The sequence below is a fragment of the Hippocampus zosterae genome, chromosome 6 (genome assembly GCF_025434085.1).
Source record: "Hippocampus zosterae strain Florida chromosome 6, ASM2543408v3, whole genome shotgun sequence".
NCBI lineage: Eukaryota > Metazoa > Chordata > Actinopteri > Syngnathiformes > Syngnathidae > Hippocampus > Hippocampus zosterae.
In genome coordinates this window covers 25,140,001-25,166,942 of record NC_067456.1, presented here as the reverse complement: position 1 = coordinate 25,166,942, position 26,942 = coordinate 25,140,001, and the positions used below count along the sequence as shown (strand labels likewise).

At 44.7% G+C, this 26,942-nt stretch overlaps 2 protein-coding genes across 12 annotated transcripts in view; both read right to left on the bottom strand.

Moving 5' to 3' along the window:
* Window positions 1-1,156: 1,156 nt before the first annotated feature.
* On the bottom strand, window positions 1,157-9,827 carry golph3a (golgi phosphoprotein 3a). Of its 2 annotated transcripts, XM_052068343.1 has the most exons (5): window positions 9,292-9,438; window positions 3,463-3,565; window positions 2,986-3,117; window positions 2,278-2,392; window positions 1,157-2,092 (listed from the first exon to the last, which is right to left on the bottom strand). In XM_052068343.1, the coding sequence occupies exons 2-5, from the start codon at window positions 3,478-3,480 to the stop codon at window positions 1,668-1,670; spliced, it is 690 nt and encodes a 229-aa protein (XP_051924303.1). In that variant the 5' UTR covers window positions 3,481-3,565; window positions 9,292-9,438; the 3' UTR covers window positions 1,157-1,667. The 2 variants fall into 2 exon arrangements, with proteins under 2 accessions (XP_051924303.1, XP_051924302.1); XM_052068342.1 differs by lacking the exon at window positions 3,463-3,565 and having other exon boundaries at window positions 9,292-9,827.
* A 2,730-nt stretch (window positions 9,828-12,557) lies between these two features.
* pdzd2 (PDZ domain containing 2) overlaps window positions 12,558-26,942 on the bottom strand; it is an 88,832-nt gene continuing 74,447 nt past the window's right edge. For 6 of the 10 annotated variants that reach the window (XM_052068133.1, XM_052068128.1, XM_052068131.1 and 3 more), the window contains 6 exons: window positions 23,874-26,406; window positions 22,678-22,786; window positions 22,483-22,584; window positions 21,869-22,139; window positions 13,207-13,329; window positions 12,558-12,978 (listed from right to left, as the gene is read on the bottom strand). In XM_052068133.1, coding sequence (XP_051924093.1) covers window positions 12,812-12,978; window positions 13,207-13,329; window positions 21,869-22,139; window positions 22,483-22,584; window positions 22,678-22,786; window positions 23,874-26,406 — 3,305 coding nt within the window. In that variant the 3' untranslated portion in view covers window positions 12,558-12,811. Of the gene's footprint in view, window positions 12,979-13,206; window positions 13,330-21,868; window positions 22,140-22,482; window positions 22,585-22,677; window positions 22,787-23,873; window positions 26,407-26,942 lie in introns of those variants that run through there. The other 4 variants (XM_052068139.1, XM_052068137.1, XM_052068134.1 and 1 more) reach the window with 3 other exon arrangements.

The window sequence follows — 26,942 nt, the reverse complement described above, 5'->3', positions numbered from 1 at the left end:
GTGAATGGGAAGGACTCAGAGTGGGGTCAGACAGGGCTGCGTGGCCTCTCCTGACCTATTTAACTGTGTCATTGACCACCTTATGATCCAAGTCCGGGAGCAAGTCTTACGCGTGTCGTTCGGCAACTTCCACCTGACCAACCTTGAATACGCTGATGACACCATCCCTTTCAGCAACTCCCTCCAAGACCTCAGCAGTGCTCTCTTCATATACAAACAGAAGCAGCAAAGCTGGGCCTCCAAGCAAGCTGGCAGAAAATCAAACTTATGTATATCGGTGACGGACTCCCCCCCATCCCCCCTGTTCTTTGGCACAGATGTCAATTCCATCATCTACTTGGGCTTCACTATTACTAGCAGTAGCGATCTCAAGCCAAGAGATTGACCGCAGACTCACGGCCGCGGCTATGCAGTCACTGTGGCGGCCCCTCTGGCGCCACCACTCAGTGTTCCAAAAGACCAAGATGCGCATTTATAACTCAGCAGTTCTTCCCATCCTCCTGTATGGTGCAGAATCCTGGCCTTTAAACAAGACCTTGGCCAAGAGGATCGACGGCTTTGATAGCAGGTCCCTCAGAACCATCTTGAACATCAGCTGGCACCTCCGTGTTGCCAACTCAGACCTCCGAAAACATACTCTTCAGCCCCCAGCATCCCGACTAGCCGCTCAGAGGCGCATCCGTTGGCTTGGACATCTCCTCCGATTACTGCCGGGTGCCATCTTTCTTTTGAACTTGTGATGTTTTGTTATTTGCCAAAGTTGAATAAAATAAATGTTAAACTCATTTTTATTTTATTTTGCTATTGCATAAAATAATATTTCTTATCACAAACACACAAAAGGACAGATAAACGGTTGAAATGTTAAAGGTACTAATTATTTCATATTTAGCATCTTTCTACTGTAACATCTCAGCCTTTAAGAAAATGTGACTTCTGTGTGGTTAACTTTTTGGGGATGGGGAGATGGTTGTTTGTTTTTTTCTCCTCGTATAAAATGTAACTTAATATTTATCATTTGACATAAATATCTTGTTCAAATCATTCCTTATGGAAGCATAAATATGCGCGGCGAGGTAAAACATCAACAATCAAGTTACAAGTGGGTAAAATGCCAACTATTGACAAATGGATATAAAAAAAGCAAAAACATGTAGATTCCATTGTATTTATTTATGAAACTGGTACTGCTCAAGGCAGACCATCAGTGAACTTTGAGTGGCCCGAGGCTGTCGCGTCGTGGCCCCGGGCCACTGACAATGTACGACCCTGTTCCAATCCACTCCCTCACATCACAGTCGGGCATTGAATTCTTGAGACTGTCATTAGTGCATACATGGAGGAGCAAGAATAATTTTTTTAATAAAAAAAATAACGTTTGACATTTGGACACAAACCAAAGCAAACACTAACCACAGACAAGATTCCTGTGTTGACCAATTCACAAATGCTCTCATTTTAAGTTTGAAAGGGATCATGAGCAAAATGTAAGCATGTTCCTTCAAATACAGGGAGGGACATACATGACCATGGTATGAAATCAAGGCGAGATCCAGACAGAGTATAGTTAGTCAGGTCCCTAATGGCGAAGGCAGTATTCCTGATTCCTTGACAAACACAATGTTCCCAAACTATGTTGCCTCATGCTCGCTGTCGTCATTGTTGTGTCATTTGGTGAAAGCAGCGACTACAGCCCATAAAAGCTCATTTGTGTTGGCCTTAAGACTTTCACTTTCGGGCTCCAGTTCCAGCAGCAGCCGTACTCTTTTCATTGCCATGTCGTACTGGTCATCTAGCAACGGTGCAAAGGCGTTTTCCAAGACGTCAGAGGAATGGGCTAAGAAGATGAGCGCGAGAACTCGCTTGTCCATTCGATGTGGGTCATTCACCCACCGATCCAATAACGCCTCTTGGACCTTTTTGATGAGACGCTGTTTGAGGTTAGTGTTCGTAAGTGGGTGTGTGGTCATATCAAAAAGCAGGAAATTCTGCTTTTCAGTGGTAAGAACACCTTTCTCCACCAAATTTTTGGCGAGTCTTTCACGGACATTCCTCAGCTGATAATGAAGCTTCAGCGGATTCCATGTCTCTCCTGAATACAAGACAAACCAAATGTCACTCATAAAGAGTTAGAAACAGCAAGCATGACCTAAACATTGTAAACAAAGAAACCTCAGTGGAAACATGACCAAAAAACAAACAAACAAACAAACAAAACAAAGAAAACAGAAACAGGAACAGGAACACATATTCAGGTGTTCTTACTGAAGAACTCACCACTGAGTAGTTCGATCCAGCTCTGTACAGTCTCTGGTGGTTGGGTCTCTTTGATGTGTTTTAATGCTTCATCCAGAAGTACGTCACCCGTAGGAGCGTCTGACTTACAAATCACCTGCAGACCAAAAAAAAAAAAAAAATAAGAATCTTAATTTTAATAAACTTCTGCACACTCATTACCTCTGTACAGCATTCTGCAGAGACAGTGAGGTAGAACATTTGTTATCGCTCTGTATACTTGGGGGGCGTTATTTGAGCTTCGTAACATGGATGGATCGATGGATGGACATCAATGTCAACTGATATGAAAAAAATATTGCGAGAGAATTCCCCTCCATAGCTCCTAGCCCTAATATGTGACCATTTCACTCTCATAGTTGTTTCTATTCGACAAATTAGCAGATTACAGAATGTCACTTGAAAGTGATAATGCTTAGCTCAGAATCAAGTATCAAGTACAACTTTATTGTCAGATGAAATTTCTTCCCTCTCACAACATACAACAAGAGGAGCCGCTGTGGGTGCCATCAAAATAACAGTAACATAAAATGACAACACATTAGACACAGACAATCGTGCAATCTTAACCACTTTCCTGTCACTAAGATTACCAGGAGGATTTATAGGGCAAAATTCCAGTTAGGACTAAACATTTTTGAAAAAGCATAAAATGTAAAATGAGTTGAGTAGGAAAGAATGACTGTCTACCTTTCTGGCAAGAAGACCTTTCCTCCGCATGCCACAGGCTTCCAACTGAAGACGACCGCGCAGAGCGAGCTCGATCAACATGCAGCCTCGTAACCCAGATGAAATGCAGTCATTCCAGAATGATGTATATCCCTATAAAATAAGACACACATCCCCTATAAAATGGAGAGCATTTAATAAAATATTACATAGATTCCTCAAAAGAAATCCAAGAGTAAATTTCTGTTGAAAAGCTGACGTGAGGCCTGAATTCTGAATTATCTTGTTGGGTCTTATGATGAGACCTGTGAAATGTCTGAAGTTGTAGGAAAAAAATCCCTTTAAGTCCCAATTACGTGAATTAAAGACTATTACATAATTGTGCATAAGGGGTGGATGTGAATTTGAGTGTGAAATGTGGTTTGTTTATAGCGCGAGAGCAACGACTTCTAAATTGTATTTTATTTTTTTGTAGCTGTCGCTATTATGATGAGTCACCTGAGAGTTGGGTGACATGACGATGTATATGGTGAAGACCAGAGAAACGTCTCTACCGTGTCTACCGTCATTTGAAGCCCCTCAATTGCCGCCAGGTGGGAGACTGAACAGCAACAGAGGGAAGACAATCATAATACATATTGTCATCATACATAACAACCTTCCGGTGTAACATTAAATCGAACAAATCAATGAAAATTAATAAGGTGGGCGAATACTATTACATGGGGAAAGAATGGACAAACAACAACATACTATTTACAAATTTTAAAAAAACGACAAGGCAGACAGAGTAATCAAACTACACAAGGCTCACATCACAATTTGCATTTTGATCCTCATTAAAATACAAAGCATAACAAAACTGAGAATCACAGATTTTTACATTTTTGGAGGCCAATTGAACGGCAGAGACCATCCCAAAAAGCTTTGCTGGGCTGCTACGTTACCTATATGCGAGTAATAAGCAGGTCGAGGCGAAATCGATTCTATTCATGCCTCAACAGCTAGCGAACAACAACTGGCTACTAGTCGGCTAAACACGTGCTTTCGCTCCTAAGTCTGTAAATCACATGCATTGCTCTCATGAAGGGGTTATGAGGACCAATTAACAGAGGCAGAGATGGAGAAGCCATGCTAATTGTTAAGCTAATAAGAGTGCATGAGTGATTGAGCACAATTTTTCTTAGATGTCTCACTGGAACCGCGTTAAAGTGTAGTGTGGCTATCTTTGAACAGAAAATAGCAGGCAGTATGGAGAGAAAATTATACAAAATAAACAGCTACCATGAAATGTTTATGATGTTTGTTACAGGGACCCGTACATCTGCCGGGAGGAGTTGCTTCGAAGATTCAAAGTAATATTAACAATGAGGGAAAGGCATCCATCCATCCATCTTCTACCGCTTATCCGGGGCCGGGTCGCGGGAGCAAAATCTTTAGCAGGGAAGCCCAGACTTCCCTCTCCCTAGCTACTTCTTGCAGCTCTCCCCGGGGGATCCAGAGGCGTTCCCAGGCCACCTGGGTGACAGTCTCTCCAGCGTGTCCAGGGTCTTCCTCGGGGTCTCCTCCCGGTGGGACATGCCCGGAACACCTGACCAGGGAGGCGTTCAGGAGGCATCCGAAGCAGATGCCCAAGCCACCTCATTTGGCTCCTCTCGATGTAGAGGAGAAGCGGCGCGACTCTGAGCCCCTCCCGGATGACCGAGCTTCTCACCTTATCTCTAAGGGAGAGCCCGGACACCCTGCGGAGAAAACTCATTTCGGCCGCTTGTATCCGGGATCTCGTTCTTCTGGTCACGACCCATAGCTCGTGAGGGTTGGAACGGAGATCGACCGGTAAATTGAGAGCTTCGCCCTTTGGCTCAGCACCTTCTTCACTATGACAGACCGATACAATGTCCGCATCACAGCAGACGCTGCACCGATCCGCCTGTCAATCTCCGCTCCGTCCTGCCCTCACTCGTGAACAAGACCCCAAGATACTTAAACTCCTCCACTTCGGGCAAGATCTCCCCCCCGACCCGGAGGGGGCACTCCACCCTTTTCCGACTGAGGACCATGGTTTCAGATTTGGAGGTGCTGATTTTCATCCCAACCGCTTCACACTCGGCTGCGAAACGCTCCAGTGAGAGTTGGAGAGCCCTGTTTGAAGGAGCCAACAGCACCACATCATCTGCAAAAAGCAGGGATGCAATACTGAGGCCACCAAAATGGACCCCCTCCTCAATGCTTCGGCTGCGCCTAGAAATTCTGTCCATAAAGTTTATGAACAGAATCGACGACAAAGGGCAGCCTTGGCGGAGTCTTACCCTCACTGGAAACAATTCCGACTTACTGCCGGCAATGCGAACCAAACTCTGACATCGGTTTATAGTGACCGAACAGCCCCTATCAGTGGGTTCGGTAACCCATACCCACGAAGCCCCCCCCACAGAACTCCCAGAGGGACACGGTCAAACACCTTCTCCAAGTCCACAAAACACATGTAGACTGGTTGGGCGAATTCCCACATACTCTCGAGGACCCTGCTAAGGGTGTAAAGCTGGTCCACTGTTCCACGGCTGGGACGAAAACCACACTGCGGCCTCCTCAATCTGAGGCTCGACTTCCTGATGGACCCTCCTCTCCAGCACCCCTGAATAGATCTTTCCAGGGAGGCTGAGGAGTGTGATCCCTCTGTAGTTGGAACACACCCTCCGGTCCCCCTTTTTAAAAAGAGGGACTACCACCCCAGTCTGCCAATCCAGAGGCACTCGACCAGTTGACCATGCGATATTGCAGAGGCGTGTCAACCAGGACAGCCCCGCAACATCCAGAGCCTTGAGGAACTCTGGGCGGATCTCATCCACCCCTGGGGCCTTGCCACCGAGGAGCTTTTTAACCACATTGGCGACTTCAACCACAGAGATAGGAGAGCCCACCTCAGGATCCCCAGACTCTGCTTCCCCCAAGGAAGACGTGTTGGTGGAGTTGAGGAGGTCTTCGTACTCTGCCCACCGGTTCACAACGTCCCAAGTCGAAGTCAGCAGCGCCCCATCCCCACTGTGCACAATGTTAGTGGTGCACTGCTTCCCCCTCCTGAGACGTCGGATGGTTGACCAGAATTTCCTCGAAGCCATCCGGAAGTCGGCTTCCATGGCCTCACCGAACTCTTCCCACGCTCTGGTTTTTGCCTCGGCGACCACCGAAGCTGTGTTCCGATTGGCCAGTCGATACCCGTCAGCTGCCTCTGGGGTCCCACAGGCCATAAAGGCTCGATAGGACTCCTTCAGCTTGATGGCATCCCTTACTGCTGGTGTCCACCAGCGAGTACGGGGGTTGCCGCCACGGCAGGCACCAACCACCTTACGGCAAAAATTCAGTTTGGCCGCCCCACCATCGGAGCCTACTCACCACCAAGTGGTGATCAGTTGACAGCTCCGCCCCTCTCTTCACCCGAGTGTCCAAAACATGCGACCGCAAATCCGATGATACAACCACAAAGTCGATCATCGAACTGCGGCCTAGGGTGTCCTGGTGCCAATGTCACCTCTCTGGCAGGGAAGGAGCCCGAGCTGGTGTGTGAGGCAGAGAATTTCCGACTGGATATAGTCGGACTTGCCTCCACACACAGCCTGGGTTCTGGTACCAGTTCTCTCGAGAGGGGCTGGACTCTCTTTCACTCTGGAGTTGCTCACGGTGAGAGGTGCAGAGCAGGTGTGGGCATACTCATTGCCCCCCGGCTCAGTGCCTGTACATTGGGGTTCACACCGGTAGACGAGAGGGTTGCCTCCCTCCGCCTTCGGGTGGGTGGACAGGTCCTGACTGTTGTTTGTGCATATGCACCAAACAGAAGCTCAGCATACCCACCCTTTTTGGAGTCCTTGGAGGGTGTGCTGGAGAGTACTCCTGCTGGGGACTCCCTTGTTCTGCTGGGGGACTTCAATGCTCACGTGGGCAACGACAGTGAGACCTGGAGGGGCGTGATTGGGAGGAACGGCCCCCCCGATCAGAACTCGAGTGGTGTTTTGTTATTGGACTTCTGTGCTCGCCACGGATTGTCCATAACGAACACCTTGTTCAAACATAAGGGTGTCCATATGTGCACTTGGCACCAGGACACCCTAGGCCGCAGTTCGATGATCGACTTTGTAGTTGTATCATCGGATTTGCGGCCGCATGTTCTGGACACTCGGGTGAAGAGAGGGGCGGAGCTGTCAACTGATCACCACCTGGTGGTGAGTAGGCTCCGATGGTGGGGGAAGATGCCGGTCCGTCCTGGCAGACCCAAACGTATTGTGAGGGTTTGTTGGGAGCGTCTGGCGGAATCCCCTGTCAGAAAGAGTTTCAACTCCCACCTTCGACAGAGCTTTTCCCATGTCCCGGGGGAGGCGGGGGACATTGAGCCCGATGTGGTTAAAAAGCTCCTCGGTGGCAAGGCCGCGGGGGTGGATGAGATCCGCCCGGAGTTCCTCAAGGCTCTGGATGTTGTGGGGCTGTCCTGGTTGACACGTCTCTGCAACATCGCGTGGTCAACAGGGAGAGTGCCTCTGGATTGGCAGACCGGGGTGGTCGTCCCTCTTTTTAAAAAGGGGGACCGGAGGGTGTGTTCCAACTATAGAGGGATCACACTCCTCAGCCTCCCTGGAAAGGTCTATTCAGGGGTGCTGGAGAGGAGGGTCCGTCAGGAAGTCGAGCCTCAGATTGAGGAGGAGCAGTGTGGTTTTCGTCCCGGCCGTGGAACAGTGGACCAGCTCTACACCCATAGCAGGGTCCTCGAGGGTATGTGGGAATTCGCCCAACCAGTCTACATGTGTTTTGTGGACTTGGAGAAGGTGTTTGACCGTGTCCCTCATGGAGTTCTGTGGGGGGTGCTTCGAGGGTATGGGGTACAGAACCCCCTGATACGGGCTGTTCGGTCACTATACCACCGATGTCAGAGTTTGGTTCGCATTGCCGGCAGTAAGTCGGAATCGTTTCCAGTGGGGTAGGACTCCGCCAAGGCTGCCCTTTGTCACCGATTCTGTTCATAACCTTTATGGACAGAATTTCTAGGCGCAGCCGAAGTGTTGAGGGGGTCCGTTTTGGGGGCCTCAGTATTGCATCCCTGCTTTTTGCAGATGATGTGGTGATGTTGGCTCCTTCAAACAGGGCTCTCCAACTCTCACTGGAACGTTTCGCAGCCGAGTGTGAAGCGGTTGGGATGAAGATCAGCACCTCCAAATCTGAAACCATGGTCCTCAGTCGAAAAAGGGTGGAGTGCCCCCTCCGGGTCAGGGAGAAGATCTTGCCCCAAGTGGAGGAGTTCAAGTATCTTGGGGTCTCTTTCACGAGTGGGGGTAGAAGGGAGCGGGAGATCGACAGGCGGATTGGTGCAGCGTCTGCTGTGATGCGGACGTTGTATCGGTCTGTCGTGGTGAAGAAGGAGCTGAGCCAAAGGGCGAAGCTCTCAATTTACCGGTCGATCTACGTTCCAACCCTCATCTATGGTCACGAGCTCTGGGTTGTGACCGAAAGAACGAGATCCCGGTTACAAGCGGCCGAAATGAGTTTTCTCCGCAGGGTGTCCGGGCTCTCCCTTAGAGATAAGTTGAGAAGCTCGGTCATCCGGGAGGGGCTCAGAGTCGAGCCGCTTCTCCTCCATATCGAGAGGAGCCAGATGAGGTGGCTTGGGCATCTGATTCGGATGCCTCTTGAGCGCCTCCCCGGTGAAGTGTTTGTGGTCATAACGGCCCTCCGAGAGACAAAACTCCAAATTTGCAACCGGCTAAAATGAGCTTGACAACTCTGTTCTATATTGACCACAGACAAAAATACTTGCGATGCCGTGAAATGACATGCGTCAGCGGAAGGAGGTCGAATGGAGTCGTGCAAAATACGCGTGCTGTTTCTCTGCTCCGTGCGACGTGGGGATATTCAAGTGGTGTATTTGGTTGTTATATACGACTTCTAATACTACTGCTATATTAAAGTTGTTCTGTGTGAATAAAGGCGTTTTATTTAATAGGACACCGAATTTCTCTCTGCCTTTCGGCTGCCTCGCCCAATCACAAATGACACTCGATTACCTTCATAACCTCGCACACAATCGGAAATTACAGAACTCACGCGAAACGATGTTTTTCTGGCATTCTGGTGTTAAATGTTTGTATTCAGAAATCACTGCGAAGCAGTAAGGCTCATGGTATCGTTTTCCATAGGTTCAATTCGAGCAATGATAATGATGCCTATGATGAATGATAAATGCTCCGTTGTTTATCAAAACATGGCTCGGTTGTTGGCCATCCTTGCAATGCATATTCTTTTTAGTCCTTTTTTAACTGCATTTACTTTTGTGGTGCATTTTACCTCTCTGTCTTTTAGTCCCAATAATAGCACCTCTTCCATCAAAGTGAGGCGCGTTTCTTTGGAGTCCCCGATTTCTTCATCACCGTGCTCTTCTCCGGGTCTCGACTCTTGGTCTTCTTTAACCGTCGGACGGTCTTTGTCAGCGGCGTTCCGAGAGGCGTCGGTTCGCCTCTGTACAAGGCCCGAACTCCGCTGAGTCACCGAAGTCATGTCAGCTAGGTAACTTAACAAGGAGGAAACAATAACACGCCTCGGACTCCCTTCGCCGAGATCATACGTTCACTCACTTAGAGTGAACCATCTTATTAACCTGTAGTGTAATTTCTGCTGAAGTCTGTCTTCGTCGCTGTTATAACTAAACATGGCCTCTTTCTTCTTTCCTATTTCCATCCACGGCTAAGTGCTGCATTCGCGTAAGGTGGGAAGTCGCACTTATCCGACTTTCCCATCCCAGTTCCGACCTCAAAGCGTTCGAAGCAAATGTAAACAACAAATATGGCCGATTTCGATAAATTATTTGTTGGTCTGGTTCATAACAGTAGATTTTTACCTGCAGCAAACCTTTTTTCACAATTTCTTTAATTTTTATAAATAAAGAAATATCGTATCTTCAAAACATTTCACCAAATAACTTCATGCCGGTAGATAACGGCATATCTTCAACCACTCCGTACAAATCACATTGTGTTCTGTTAAGTTATTTTGAATACAATATATTGTTGTTTTGCAATCCTTCGGGAGGATAAACGGCTATGAAAATTGATGCAGGGATATTGTGGCGTCGCTGGGAGTCTGGATGCGCTCCCAGCATTCTTTGCGGCACTAAGAATATAAATAGTGTATAAAGGCATGTTCTACGTACGTGGTTTATTCTGTCATTGTTTTATTATTAGCTAGTATTTCATTCCGTTTGCTATAAGTTTGGTTTTGATGTGACACCGTGATCGTGCATGACATGTTGACTCGTGACTTACCAACACTTGTCGTTTGTGATCGGTCAGTTAAACGTAAAGCATGTACTTTTGATCATCAAAATCAATTATATTTTGCCCTCACTACTACTTGAGCGCCTGTTTGTGTGTGTGTGTGTTTGAGTTATTGACTGACTTGAGCGAAAAGAACGAATAAATAAACAAATGTCGATATATATATAAACATTTGTTTATATATATATATATATATATATATATATATATACACACATATATATATATATATATATATATATATATATATATATATATATATATATATATATATATATATATATTCATTCATTCATCTTCCGAGCCGCTTGATCCTCACTAGGGTCGCGGGGGGGTGCTGGAGCCTATCCCAGCTGTCTCCGGGCAGTAGGCGGGGGACACCCTGAATCGGTTGCCAGCCAATCGCAGGGCACACAGAAACGAACAACCATCCACGCTCACACTCACACCTAGGGACAATTTAGAGTGTTCAATCAGCCTGCCACGCATATTTTTGGAATGTGGGAGGAAACCGGAGCACCCGGAGAAAACCCACGCAGGCCCGGGGAGAACATGCAAACTCCACACAGGGAGGCCGGAGCTGGAATCGAACCCGGTACCTCTGCACTGTGAAGCCCACGTGCTAACCACTGGACTACCGGGCCGCATATATATATATATATATATATATATATATATATTTTCTGCTGCATTCAATGTAAGTTGGTAGTCGGACTTGCCACAAGGAAATGTGCATATAAAAAAGTGCCCCTTTAAACTGAACTGGGAGGTCCAATTTGCGAAGTCGGAAAAAAAGTCAATGGCGACGACATGGCGACTTAGACCGTGAAAGTCAAATACAGTATCGACATTTGTTTATTTTTATATATATATATATATATATATATATATATATATATATATATATATATATATATATATATATATATATATATATATATATATATATATATATATATATATAAATCACTTGTCATAAAAGCACAAGGAAAAGCCAATTTCAAGAAAACCAAAAAACACAGTAACGGTGGCAACGCAAGATGGCTTCCCTCTGGCTTCAGGCTATATATATATATCTATATATCTATCTATCTATAATATATATATATATATATATATATATATATATAGATAGATAAAATGACAAGTGATTTTGCATCATTGTTTCTCTTGCCTTTGGCAACTTAAGTGCTTTTATTCAGCTCGTTATTATCCTGGTTCTTTGTTACAGGCGTTTAATGTTGTACTTTGTCGGTCTTGCGACCTTGTTTTGTAATAAAACAAATTTTCTATCCAATCTTATCCTGGTCGTTTGTGGGATGCATTTCTGTTCCGGATTCACCGACAGGCAATTAAGAGTTTCATTAACCTGCCAGGGTGGCCCGGTAGTACGGTGGTTAGCACGTCGACTTCACAGTGCAGAGGTATTCAATTCCAGCTCTGGCTTCCCTGTGTGGAGTTTGCATGTTCTCCCCGGGCCTGCGTGGGTTTTCTCCGGGTGCTCCGGCTTCCTCCCACGTGCCAAAAACATGCATGGCAGGCTGATTGAACACACTAAATTGTCCCTAGGTGTGAGTGTGAGCGCGCATGGTTGTTCGTCTCTGTGTGCCCTGCGATTAGCTGGCAACCGGTTCAGGATGTCCCCCGCCTACTGCCCGAAGACGGCTGGGATAGGGTCCAGCACATCCGCGACCCTAGTGAGGATTCAGCGGTTCGGAAAATGGATGGATGGATTAACCTGCCATGTATCTTTTTGGAATGTGGGAGGAAACCGGAGTACCCGGAGAAAACCCACGCAGGCACTGGGAGAACATGCAAATTCCACACAGGGAGGCTGGAGCCGTAATCAAACCGTGGACCTCTGAACTATGAGGCCGACACGCAAATCAGTCGACCACCGGGCCAGCGACGATAAAAGTCCCACAGTTTTTGTTTGTTCGTTTTAAACAGCATGGCAAGCCATGTCAAATGATATTTTCAGTATATGTCGCCGGTCACTAAAATTTGGAACTATCTAAGGGGATAAGGCATAGGTTTCAAACTCAGGTCCCGGAGGGCCTCTGTCCTGCATGTTTTCCAAGTCTCCCTGTTGCAACACACCTGATTCACCTGAAACAGTTCTAACAGTTTGACACCCATGGGATAAAGGGAGTCTGTATGCCCTCAAATAGCCTTGATTGATGAAGGATAAAGTTTAGCTCTGGCACTGCCCAAAAGACATATGAAGTACAGTTATTAATTAATACGTATGAATCTTGAAGGAAACAAAAAACTTTAGTTAAAAAAATTACATCATTTTAATTGCAAATCACATTCAATCAATATTAAATACAATGTGAACAAACCTGGAGACACATCTCACTTGGTACATTACAAACGTCAGGTAATAACAATATATAGTACAATCACACAACAAGAGACATTTGTAAAAGAACATTTGTAAGACTGCAGAAAATGCCCATTAGCTCGACTACTTTGTTTCGTAGCACTTGATCTCTTTCTTGAAAGTGGTTTCAAGTTCCTCCTTCTAAGAATTACAGCCAGGCACCAAGTTTGCGGATGACAAGGTGATTGGGCCCTTCATTAGTTGCTTTAATCATTTTCCAGGCATCATGATGCATGAGACCTTCCAGAGAGAATCCGTTTATTGACAAGACCTCATCGCCAACCTCCAGCCGCCCAGACAGCTCAGCAGGACCTCCTGTCATACAGCGGCACAAGAAAATCAGTGTAAACTCGTATTACCTAATTTCATGTCCCCAAATCAAAATTCATCTTTTAACCCTTTCATGTACTCTGTAACCTGACAACATGATAAGCTATCCACTGTAGTAACCACTGTCCCTGAAGGGTTAATAATCATGCTCCGCCCTTCAGGAAGCAAAAAAAAAACCCATAACAAAACAATATACAAAACAAAAATCATCACCTTTAAAGATGCGTTTTACAGTTAGGGGCTTGTCACCATTACTTGAGTGTTTTCCTCCATCCAGGCTGAACCCCAGGCCAGCAGTCGTCTTGTGAAGCTCAACTTTGAAAACCCCATGTGGATCTAGATTTTCAGGGATTAACAGGACATGTTAATTTACAGCATGTTGTACATTACAAGTAGAAGTACAAGTACAGTAAAGCCTTCTCCATCCTGAGTTCCTGTTTATATATATATATATATATATATATATATATATATACACATACATACACACACACACATATATATATGTATATATTAGCTGTCAAAGATTAAAATATTTAATCTAATTAAAAATGCAACTGTCATAATTAACTCAAATCAACTACAAAATCAATCGTGATTACTCACACATTTTTTATCGTTTCTGAATTTCCTTTTACATTTTTTGTCCTATTTTTCCCCATTTTAATGCTCTCATCAACATGGAATCATGAATCAGTTTTCTATGTGCCAAATGCAAATATTTACTGAAATAACAATTTCGATTTTCAATTTTACATGAACATTTTTCACTTGGTGCAGTTATTCACACATAATCTCTCACACAATATTACTGTCCATCAATAACGGTGAAAAAAATATTTTGTCACACATCAGCTGCTTTAACAGCTTTTTTTATGAAATCAAAAACATATAACCATATAACATTGTATATGTATTGTGTATATGTTTATGTGTAGAGTATGTATTGTATAACATTTTTTTTTCCAAGATGGCGCCCGAGTAGGCAGCCTTTGGCAAGTGCTCTTCAAGAGCCTTGCTTTTTTGTTCTTTTTTGCTGTTTTTGTCTTTTGTTTTGTCACATGTTGTTTGTTGTTTCATTGTGTGGACCTGATATGGACTGTTTTCAGCGCTTTTTGGCCACGACATTCGTCAAAGGAGCAGTATCTGTGCTTGGTGGTTGCGCCTTCTCGGCAGCACGCCTGTACCAGCACAGATTTTGATTGGGAGGAATGTCGGCGCCATTGACTGTCGGTGCTGGACAGACCTGGGGCACTTGTGTTTTTTGCGCCAGTAATGGGCAGCATTTTTCACAACCCCGATTTGTTCAGTGGCTATGTCAGCGCTGTTGGACAGTTGGCGTTGGTGCGGCTGGATGGATGGATGGCCGCTGAAGTTGAGGATGAGGAGAGAGGAGCGTTGGCGAAGAGCGCCGATGCGTATTTGGAACCGTGAGTCGCCGCTTGGAATTGAAATGGATTTCCATGGGACAGGAGAAGTGAACAAATCTCTTTTTTCATCAATGGATGCTACAGCTTCTTGTTGACTAGTTGAAACTTAGCTTGTAGCCGACGTGTGCACATTTTGAGCATGACATCTCTGATCCACTGGTTAAAGGACACTTTGATTCTCTCCTCTTTCATCTCAAACTGCTTCAAACAACAAAGCGTGTGACGGAAAAGTTGTTAGGACTGCACGACTGTCCGTGTTTTATGTTATGTGTTGTGTTTATTATTTTACTTTATGTTAACTGTTTTGTAAAGCGCTTTGTTACAGCTGCCGCTGTTGTGAAAGCGCTATATAAATCAGCATGTATTGTATTGTATTGTATTGTGTTGTATTGTAAAGTGCACATCTAAGGTACACTAGTACTCAGCCTATAGTATATTTAACCAAGGTTGCATACTTCATTTTTCTCAAGTTTGCTTTGAACACAGCAGTCTGTTTCTGTATGTTTGTTGAAGAATAACGAGACACCGGACACCAGTGTTCATTAAGTGCCGCTGTATTCGAAACTGCCGGACGTACAAACAAGTACAACAATTCCCCCGTGCTGCAGGAGCAAACCAGTCTGAAAGGGGGCGGGGGGCTTCACTCCCTCTAACACAGTTAGGCTCTGTTGATTGTATTGGTCCTTCTGGCGCGGAAGTATCTCTACGGTTTTGTGTAGACCTCATTTCGAATGACTACACTTGGTTCGATGACAACAGTGGAGACATTTAACTTTCGCTAGGTCACTAACACTGTAGCGCACTGTCACTGTCAGACGAACACAGAGAAGCTCCACCCGCTCTATTTACGTGGACACAGAACACTGTAACCTTCCACACAAAATAGTTCCAAACAAGTAACAATCGCGCCAGTGGCATACAGAGAGAGAGAGAAGAACAGATAACTTTGGTCTTGTCAGTGGAGCAATATGGCAACTTTTGAAAAGTAAACTTTAAGTATCCATTTTCGGTGTCTCGCGCTGCCGTGGCTGGCAAAACAGACATGGGCGTGGACTTCTGCAGCGCGCCTGTTGTTTTGTTTCTGGTGTATTTATAGAGCAACGTAACATCCGCTTGTGACGTGTGCCGCGTTAATCTCGCGAGAAAAATGTAATCCCGTTAAAATTCATTTAAATTAATGCCAATAAAAACGCACTAAACTGACAGCTCTAATATGTATAATAATAAAAAAATCAAATCCTCATCTCACCCCTCGGGTGGTGTCCGTCCCTCATTCAGCTCGGGTCCTCTACCAGAGGCCAGGAAGCTTGAGGGTTCTGCGCAGTATCCTTGCTGTTCCCAGCACTGCACATTTCTGGACTGAGACGTCCGATGTTGTTCCCGGGATCTGTTGCAGCCACTCATCTAGTTTGGGGGTCACTGCCCCGAGTGCTCCGACCACCACAGGCACGACTGTCACCTTTATCTTCCAGGCTCTCTCCAGCTCCTCTCTGAGCCCTTGGTATTTCTCGAGTTTCTCATGTTCCTTCTTCCTGATGTTTCCATCACTTGGGACCGCTACATCCACTACAACGGTTTTCCTCTGCCCTTTATCTATGATCATGATATCTGGTTGGTTCGCCATTACCATCTTGTCAGTCTGGATCTGGAAGTCCCACAGGATCTTCGCTCTGTCATTCTCCACCACCTTCGGAGGTGTTTCCCATTTTGACCTTGGGGTTTCCAGTCCATACTCCGCACAGATGTTTCGGTAGACTATGCCAGCCACCTGGTTATGGCGTTCCATGTAGGCTTTCCCTGCCAGCATCTTACACCCTGCAGTTATGTGTTGGATCGTCTCAGGTGCCTCTTTGCACAACCTACACCTTGGGTCTTGTCTGGTGTGGTATATCTGGGCCTCAATGGCTCTGGTGCTCAGGGCCTGCTCCTGAGCAGCCAGGATGAGTGCCTCTGTGCTGTCCTTCAGGCCAGCCCTCTCTAGCCACTGATAGGACTTCTTGAGATCGGCCACTTTAGTAATGGTCCGGTGGTACTTCCCGTGTAGGGGCTTGTCCTCCCATGATGGTCCCTCTTCCAGCTCCTCATCCTCTGTTCCCCATTGTCTGAGACATTCTCTGAGTACGTCATCCGTTGGAGCCTTCTCCTTGATGTAATCATGGAGCTTGGAGGTTTCATCCTGGACAGTGGCTCTCACACTCACTAGTCCCCGGCCTCCTTCCTTTCGGCTTGCGTACAGTCTCAGGGTGCTGGATTAGGGATGGAACCCTCCATGCATGGTTAGGAGCTTTCGGGTCTTAACGTCCGTGGTCAGAATCTCTTCCTTTGACCTCCTTATTATTCCTTCAGGGTATCTGATCACTGGCAGGGCATAGTTGTTTATTGCCCTGGTCTTATTCTTGCCATTGAGCTGGCTTCTTAGGACTTGCCTCACTCACTGGAGGTATTTGGCCTTAGCCGCTTTCCTTGTTGCCATTGGCTTGTGGTATACCGAGGTACTTGTAGCTGTCCTCAATGTCTGTTATTGTTCCTTCAGGGAGTGAGACCCCTTCAGTGCGGACTACCTTTCCTCTCTTAGTAACCATCCGACGACATTTCTCAAGCCCGAATGACATCCCGATGTCGCTGCTGTAGATCCTGGTTGTGTGGATCAGGGAGTCTATGTCCCTTTCGCTCTTAGCATACAGCTTTATGTCATCTATGTAGAGGAGGTGACTGATCGTAGCTCCATTTCTGAGGCGGCATCCATAGCCTGTCTTGGTGATTACTTGGCTTAGGGGGTTCAGTCCTATGCAGAACAGCAGTGGTGAGAGTGCATCACCTTGGTATATGCCACATTTGATGGACACTTGGGTAAGTGGCTTGCCACTGGCTTCAAGTGTGGTTTTCCACATCCTCATCGAGTTTGCAACGAAGGCTCTTAGTGTCCTGTTCACCTTATAAAACTCCAAGCATTCAGTGATCCATGTATGTGGCATCGAGTCATAGGCTTTCTTGTAATCAATCCAGGCTGTGCATAGGTTGGTACGTCGGGACCTGCAGTCTTGTGCGACTGTTCTGTCAACCAGGAGCTGATGTTTAGCTCCCCTGGTATCTCTACCAATGCCCTTCTGTGCTTCGCTCATGTATTGATCCATGTGTCCACTTATCTTAGCCGCAATGATGCCTGACATGAGCTTCCATGTTGTGGAGAGACAGGTTATTGGCCGATAGTTGGATGGGGCTGCACCCTTTGAGGGATCCTTCATGATCAGGATCGTTCGCCCTTCGGTCAGCCATTCTGGGTGAGTCCCATCCCTCAGCAGCTGGTTCATTTGTACTGCTAGGCGCTCATGGAGTGCTGTGAGTTTCTTTAGCCAGTAGGTGTGGACCATGTCCGGGCCTGGTGCTGTCCAGTTCTTCATATCTGAGACTCTTTCCTGTATGTCTGCCACTGTTATGGTAACTGGGTTCTGTTCAGGGAGCTTGCTGTGCTCCTCTCTCAGGGTCACCAGCCATTGTGCACTGCTGTTATGTGCAACCTCCTTCTCCCATATGCCTTTCCAGTACCTTTCAGTTTCCAGTCTTGGTGGGTCAGCTCTGTTGTTAGGACCCTGCCACTGAGCGTACACTTTCGCAGGTTGTGTTGCGAACTGCCTGTTTATTCGTCTGGCCTCATTCTCTTTCGTGTACCGCTTTAGGCGACTGGACAAGGCTTGAAGCCTTTGTTTGGCAGTTTCGAGTGCTTCAGGTATGGTCATCTGGATGTACCTCTCGGGTATCGGCCTTTTCATCACACCTCTCTGGGCCTCCGTCAATTGACTCACATCTTTCCGGGCCGCCTTGATCTTAGCCTCCGACCGCCTTTTCCATGGTGGGTAACGTATCTCATGGCTTCCATGGTTGCTCTTATAGCCCAGAGACTCCAGGATCACTGATGCTGAAGCGTATATCAGCTCATTGGTTTCTGTGATCGTTACGGTAGGGATCGCCCTCAGTGCTGCATTCACACTTTCTATAAGACTTTCAGATGGTACTTCACATAGCCGTTGTAATCGGTTTCTAGGTTGCCCAGCTTTCATTCTCGCCATGATCTTAGCTTTCAGGTCAGTTGCTGCCTCGCTCAGCATTTCATTCATTGGGGCTGGCCACCCAATCTCATCATCTGCATTCATTGGGGCTTGCCTCCCAATCTCTTGTATGACCTCCTCCTCTGATCTGGCAGCCTGGGGCCCTTCACCATGGAACCTGCGTTGTACCTCATCAATCTCAAGTTGTGACAGCAGTTGCCGTTTGTGGATGTTGGAACACTGAGCTACTAGTTGTTTCGTGGTCAACCGTGACTGTGGGTTTCGAAGTAACCATTTAGCCCACATTCTCTGCATGTAACCCCTCTGACTAGGGTTGCTTGAGTAGTAGCATTCCAACAGAGCCATGTTATCGCATCTCGCCCATCTCCGCTTTGTTCCAGTAGCCCATTTTTCATCAAGGTGCTCTGGTTCCCCAGCACCTGACGCAGACCTTGTTTGACCGGGCGACGTCTGAGCCGGCATGTCATTCGTTTTATTGTCTCTCATCATTGTATGAGGTAGGCATTAGCGTGAAGGATCTTGCCCAAGGACCCACACTGGATGGTGTTATGTGCTCATTTTTGCCCCAAGCGGGATTTGAACCACCGTCTCCCGTATGTCAAACCGATGCCTTACCAACTGAGCTATATATATATTTTGTTGGGGGGGGGGGGGGGGGGGGGGGTTGTTAATTTTGTATGTTGTATATTTGTCAATTGCCGCCATTTTATGGCAATCCTTTGAATTTAAATCTCGCGGGACAATTAAAACCCCATATCTACTGATTGGGCCACTCGGAGTGTCGATATCATTTTATCAGCCGCTGATCGGCCTTTGTTTTCTGTCAGACGCATTACACGCTGCCCACTTTGCTGATCAGTTCCACATTTCCCAATTTGTACGCAATGAAATGTTAGTGGCAGGGCATCTTGACATGGGCTGTTCACTGCAGTTCCAAGAGAGCATTGATGGAGAATAAACACAGGCCAGCATGCAACTGCCCATAGCCATGTTTGCCACACCAAAAAAAGAAGTCACACGTGGAGAAGGGCTGTGACCATGTTCATGCGCAGTTGTTCTGGCAACAGACACCTTTATTTCAGCATTGAAACAAGAATGTACTGTATCATTGTCGTAATGTTGGTTGGTGAGAGTATACAATTTTTTACATTGTACAATATTTTTGTGTTATTCATTGATCTTGCTCTTTCTGAATAAACCGTCCCCTCCAAAAGATTTGGAATGGCTAAGTCAATTCTTTTATTTTTGTTGTATACTGATGACGACATTTGGGTTTCAGATCAAAAGATGTAAACTTACTGCCCTGAACTAAAACATGAGTAGGTTTCATATTTTTTTGCAGATTTGGAATGTTATGCAAGACAAACATAGTACCTCAATAATATTACATTTTTGAGTGAGGTATTTTTTTTTCAAATGTTTCAAGAATTCTTGCACTAAATGTTGGGTTCATGTTCATCACTTTTGTGCCAAACTTGAATGGTCATTTTTATGCAAGAGAACCCTTCAGACTCTTTCTTGTTGGGGAAGGATTGTGGATCCTTTATACATGCATTGACAACATGTATTCTCAAAAGTGAAATATATTAAGAGCACGCATTTTGCACACACACGTGCATCTTGTTCATATTTGAAAGAGCATTTTTGTCGTACATCTGATGAGGAAGGCGTGGTCAGACGTGGCGCCCCCAGGAGCACTGAGTTGTGGTCGTCGCTCATTCAGAGATACCATTTTTAAAAAAAAGTGAAGTGCCAAAAATGCTTAATTACATACCTGAGGTGTACTTGTACATTGCGGATTTCTCTTATTGATCTGGAATGTAACCCTCATGATAAATTGGGATTTACTGTACCGTCTTTTCTGGACTATAAGTCGCTCCGGAGTATAAGTCGCACCAGTCATAAAATGCATAGTAAAGAACAAAAACACACACACACACACAAATGTCGCACTGGAGCACAAGTCGCAATTTTGGGGGAAATTTATGTGATAAAATCCAACACCAAGAACAGACATGCCATTTTTGAAGGCAAATACAAATAAAACAACAGGCCGAATAAGAGTATGATATGCTAACATTACATGACGCATAAACAATGAACTGAGAATGTGTCCGGTATGTTCATGTAACATATTAAGAGTTATTCAGATAATTGTATCATAATGATCATGCTAACAGGTTTACCAAACCATCAGTGTCACTCCAAATCACTAAATCCAATGAAATTTTCATCCTCAGTGTCACTTTTAAGCAACTCTGTCAACTTCGGAGGTAGAAGAGACGGTGCTTCCTCTTCTACTTCGCCGATGTGAGAGTCATCATAGTTTTTTTTTTGTCAATGTGGAAAGCATCGACACAGTCCTAGAGCCCCCTCTTGTGGTTTAATGTGAAAATAACAAATGATAGAATGTTTTAATTATTTCACATATAAGTCGCTCCAGAGTATAAATCGCACCCCTGGCCAAACTATAGTCCGGAAAATACGGTAATCTTGACGCACAGAATGTGATGGTTTTGTACCTCTACTTATGAACTTCATATGACATTTTCAAGTTATGAAACGCCTCATCAGGAAAATATTGCCTCTTGTTACGAAAGAAATTTCAAGATATGAAAGGTAAAAATACTTGCTGCTCCAAGTTTCCTGAACGCAACATACTTAAAGCTGCTCTGCTATTGGCTATAACCGAGCATCATCCTGGCATCCCATTGGGTAACGGGACTTCTGCGTTATGTGTCTATGTCAGCATCCTCGTCATTCGCCCTTCAGGCAATAAGGCGCTCCGATAGTTTTATGTATATGTGAATCACCCAGAAAAAGTGTTCACCAGTCTCTCAATCGCTCACAATGCTAATGTTTGCCTTGGATATTTTCAAAGGATTGTTAAAAGCAGAAAAAAAGCAATCATCCTTGGATCAGTTCTTTACAAAACGCCAGACAAAAAACACTTCTGAGCAAGAACATGAACTAAAGAGGGTAAAAAACGATGAAGACACAGTTAAAAGTTAAATGGCCATCATTTTAATTGTTGACTCTTGTCTTTGTTTTTTACATTATGCATAACTTTCATTTATTGTCCAATAATCTCGTTGGAACGTGTATTTGTGACATATTGTGATGCATTTTTATGCTTGAGAAACCATTTATGTCTGAATTTTGGGGGCCTTGGAACCTATTAGTGCATTTACATGGAAAACGCATGCCTACTTACAACATTTTCTAGTTAAGAAATTTCTTCCAGAACCAATTAATTTCATAAGTATTATGGTGGTACTGAGTGGTAATACCACTGTATTTTTGAATTTTAAAAAATGACACATTTTTGCTGCTAGTAGTTTCATTAAATTTCCCAGTTAGTGTAAATCAAGGTCGTACCTGTACTTGTCTCCAAAGACATCTTGGTGCCAGATAAGCTCATCTGTTCCTGACTGGCTGAGTCAAGCTTTTCAGTGGCATTGTTTTCACCGACCACACATCTGCAAATAACTACTAAGGCTTGCTTGGATAATTTAGCTTGATGTAGGCAAGAAACGGCCTCAGCATGGGTTTTACCATCCAGACACGTGCCATTTATTGATACAATTCTGTCACCTCTCAGAATCGTGCCCTCTCGACTGGCTGCTCCTTTGCTGAAGACTCGATGAACCTGGTGGCACGTGGAAATTGGGAGTAACTGTCATTGAACAAGTTCATGCACTGCTTTGACCTATGTTACCTCAAGCGTGTTGGATTTTTTAAAAAATGTTGAGGTTCATAGAAACAACAGGAGTCTTGGAATGTTTCAAGGTCAACTGAGAACACAGAACAGACCAGATTTATGGCGTGCTGGTCCCAAATTCTGTCACTTTTGGATGAATGTGTCTGATTGTCAACACGTCATTGAGTGCAGTGCCCAGTTGCTCTTGCTGCTTGTGTCAGCGTCTGAATGTATTAATTTGGTAACTTAAAGTATTTGTAGATACAAAGATGAGAACATTCAATTTACTTACGGTGATTGTCTTCTGCTCAAGGTCACTCCCACCAGCAAGACTAAATCCAAGTCCTGAGCCTTCCTCTTTATCAAGGACTACAAGGTGTGCATCATTGTTAACCTGGACAAATCAGTCAGAGAAAAACTTAATTGACAGGGATGCAATTTTGTTTTGATGCAATAACGAGTGAGAAAATAGGTCTCAATGTGATACCTCTTTGAAATTGTTTGTTTCCTGATGTCGGACAGGCATGTTTGTCGTAGATGTCTCAAGTGCTGGCAATTTAGACTGACTGACAGGAGAAGCGTTTTGCACTTTTAACCTGTACACGAAATAAATAATTTTGTAATATTTTTCACATTTGAACAATTGCAGAAGTAGAATTTTTGGCATCACGATATCGGTGTCTCTCGGCACGTGCAATTTGTTCCAGGCAGGTTTACTCCATTTACCATCATGCAAAGAGGGGCTAGAGTCGAGACTGTAATTGTTAAAATTCTGATGGTGCAGTCATGCAAAAAGCAGAACTAATGCACGGGGCTAAAAATTCTAGTTCGATTTATCTTAAGTGTAATGCACCACTGAAAAGCACAGTCGATTTTTGATGATAAAAAAAACCACGATTCAGCCAATGAGAGGCAGTCAGAATCAAAAAAACAATTATATATACAGTACTAAAACAACATCACTCTTGTATTTTTACAAGGTAACAATAAAATAAAAAAAGGTGCTAATGTCAAATTGAGTTGACTGAATGTTCGTTTCTGTATGCTTCGAGGCTAGTTGCTTACAATAGTGTCGTGCCCGTCACCATTTTGGGGCTGGGTGCTGCTGGTATTGACATTTCATGTGGTTCTGTATCACTGCAACTATGTGTGAGTTTCCCTGTGCTACTCTCAGCGAATTATGGATGAAAATGAAAATGAAGGGGCAGCCTGGAGTTCGAGTTTATTAGAACACTTTCTTTTACATTTGAACACACGCAAACATTAAAAGAATCTGAAATATAAAAGGTACAATTTTAGCTGGTTAAACCAATTCCTTACCAGATATCCCAATATAGTCCAAACTGTTCAGACTGTTTTAGGATACATCTCAAAATCTTGTCAAAAGTATTTTCAGGAAAATCGATGCTGTTATAGCTGCTAAGATTTGAGCAACTCTGTTTATTTGTTTGTTTTGAATTCCTGTATCTCGATTGGCCAGCTATCCCACTACTGTCTGTTTTGCCTACATAGCGTGCACTGCATGTCGGAGATTTTTGTTTACAATTGTTGACTATTTTGTAATCAACTACCAGACCAATTTTCTTCATTTTTTTTAAACAGAGACAAATACACGCACGCACACACATACAGAAACAATCAAGAACATAAAAGAGACCGTTTTAAACAATTTAACTGAACTACCTGATAGGCCGAGGTGCTTCCCATTGTTCAGATGGTTCAAGGATCTCAAATTTTCTCTCGGTTGTTTCTTGAGTGGATCCAGTGTTTCTTCGGTTTCCTTTTGTTACCTCTACTTTTGCTTGGAGTGCAGAAGGTGAAGTGCACAAAGTCTCTGTGGCAGCGGAAAGGATGGTGCGTTCGGGTTTATCAGCGAAACCATCCATCCTGGTCAACATGTCACCCGTGAAGAGTTTTCCCAATTCAGGCATACTGCGAGCCCTTGATTGCCGCAACCGGTTGTGGAAAAGTTTGGCATTTTTCCTCCGCACCACTGGCGGGGTTTCTGGTGGAGGATCGGGAGCTTTTGCAAATTTGGAGACAAAATTGTTCTTGAAGAGGCAACCTGCACTCGAGCTCTCACGTGGAGGATCGAGGTTTTTTAAAGTCATGCTTGACTGTGATTTCAGTGATGAGCAGGGTCTCGTTGAGATTAAATTGTCTTCATAGGAACTGAAACGATGGTGTTGTGCCCGGTGAGCAGAACATTTAATTAAGCCCATGTAACCCGCAATCCTTTGGTTAAGCGAGGCCCTGTTTGCCAAAGCATATGACTGAATGTCACTACTTTTCACAATAGGCTTGTCAAAGTGAGCCAGGTTTTCGAATGACTTTATCTTGTGTTGGACAGAGAAGGGGTTGTAGTGCACAGAAAAAGGAGCGTTTGCGACAAAACTTGGCCTCAGCGTGGTCTTCTTGGATAGGTTGGAAGTTGTCGACTCTGGGTTATCACTCGTCTCTGTGTCAGCTTTCAAGTCATTACTTGATCCTAGATTAATTTCCTTGGTTCCTTGGTTCATTGCATCGAATACTATTTGATCAACAGTGACATTTGTTGTATCTAATGTGGAATTTGAATTTGGGAGCACGGGTGTTGCATCTGTGTTGAATTGAGTTGCTGGAGAGTTATTTGAATCTACTGTGAGCTTTTTTGCCCTGAAAGGCGACACACCAGATGCAGAGGATAACTGAACTTCGATAAATGTTCTCTGAGTTGCAGGTGCGTGTGACAGTGGCTGGGAATTTGAAATTGCTTTGACATCTATATTGATATCTTTGTTGTTGGACGCTACAGTTTCAAATGTGTTATCTGGGATAGCAGGTGCCATCTTTCTGACGGCAACTGTGGATAAAAGAGCACTGTTCTTATTAAGTGGGTTGTTGGCCTGCAAAGTGGGAGATAATGTTTTCTCTGAGAGTAAATTTGTAGGCTGGTTAAAGGAGATATCATTGGTCGATGAAAGGACAGGACTTTCACTCTTGGTATGACAATGCAATGGCACTTCTCCGGTATTATTACTATTTACTCTTAGGCCCTTCTGTTTAAGGCTATAGTCTGATCTGATCTGAGTTTCGATTTGACATTTGTCTGGGAGGTTTAGACGACGATGCCTAATAATGGAGCTTGTGTTTGTGCTTAAATTTGGGCAACACTCTAAGTTTTTTTCTTCGTTGGTCAGAGTCTTCGAAAATGCTGTATCTGATCTGTCAGTGGTCGCACTGTCAGTGTTTGTCACTGGTGTCAATTCAGATTTTTGTGCTTTCAAATGTCTCCGTTTCGAAACATCTGAGTTGAGCAGGGCACCACCTGACAACATTGCAGGGCTACTGGAGTTGATACAGTTATCAAGAGGGGAAATGCTTCCATGAATACAAAGGCGTGTGGGATGATGCGTCTCACAAGCTCGAAGTTTGTCAGAGTCAGACTCAATGGCTGTATTGTGATCGTCCAAAGGTGATTCAGGAGTTACATATGAAGGTGAAGGTGGTGTCCTTGTGACTGTGAACCCTATTGATGGGGAACGCGTCAAGCATTCTTCCTTAGTCAGCTCTGAGGAGCTGACAAACATATCGTTATTCCTGTCCAGGCTTTTGTTTTCACCGGCATGATGTGAAGGTAAAGATCTATTTGACAGTGTCTTGAGGTGTACATATCCCTCATCAATGGATGCTTGGTTGTCAGAGGAATTGAGTTCCACTGTATTCCCCTTTGAGGATGGCTCATGAAGATGCAAACTGGCACTGACCATTTTGCTGGGCGTCACAGCGATGTCCAGTGGTGACTTTAAGTCACCAGTAGAATCACTATCATGAAGTCTTTTGGGGTCTTTCCCTTTGTGAGGAGCGATCCACTTTTCAGGGAATAATCCATTCGAGTTGTTTTCAAGAAGTGGGTTCACATGTAAAGGACACCCATTTTCATTTCCTGGGTTCACTACCGAACAGAACTGTGAACGTGACAGTATTTGAACTTCAAAATGATCTTTCTCAGAAGTATTTCCATGAGACATGCACGGGGCACATGCAGGGTCACTGACGGGTCTAATTTGTGAGATGATATCATCAATGTTGGTGACTGGATTTTGGCAGTCATCCTTTATTTGGTGTTTGCGGTTAGCATGAACTGTCTTGGCACCTAATTCTTCAGATTCGTCAGGAATGAGTCTTGTGGCTCCATCACTGCTCCCAGAGGACACTGTCAATGTGGAAAGTCCATCTACATTTTAAATCAAAATGAAAGATACTTTAGTTATTGTAAAAAAAAAATATATATGTATATGTATATACACACACACACACACACACATACTGTATATACATATACACACACATATATACATATACCGTATTTTCACGACTATAAGGCGCTATTAAAAGTCTAAAATTTTCTCCAAAATGGACAGTACGCTTTATAATGCGATGCGTCTTTTCTATGAGCCGAGTTCCAAAATCTGGCTGAGACCCAACATGCTGTTTATATAGAGAAAAGGCGGAAGTGAGGTCGGCCAATCAGTGAAGTGCGGGGAATCGGTCGGCCAATCAGTGAAGTGCGTCCGCGCACTTATATTTACATATCTCTCTCTCCATAATTTACATATATGAAGAGAGGTGGACGTGAGGGAGGACAGGCACGCAGGGGGTGGGTCCGGCAATGAGTGAAGGGTGGGCGTGTAAGGCACGCCTCTAGCAGGTACCAGCACATGTATAAAAGGTGAGTGTGTGCATTATTGCAAAACAACTTCGGTTTTGGTT

What these genes read in the sequence shown, in the direction of transcription:
- golph3a (XM_052068342.1), bottom strand. Translation starts at nt 9,501, where the DNA reads ATGACTTCGGTGACTCAGCGGAGTTCGGGCCTTGTACAGAGGCGAACC. An exon ending in TGGGACTAAAAGACAGAGAG is followed by an intron (nt 3,118 to 9,291) that starts GTAAAATGCACC and finishes CTTATTTTATAG; the next exon opens with GGATATACATCATTCTGGAA. An exon ending in AAGGTCTTCTTGCCAGAAAG is followed by an intron (nt 2,393 to 2,985) that starts GTAGACAGTCAT and finishes TTTGGTCTGCAG; the next exon opens with GTGATTTGTAAGTCAGACGC.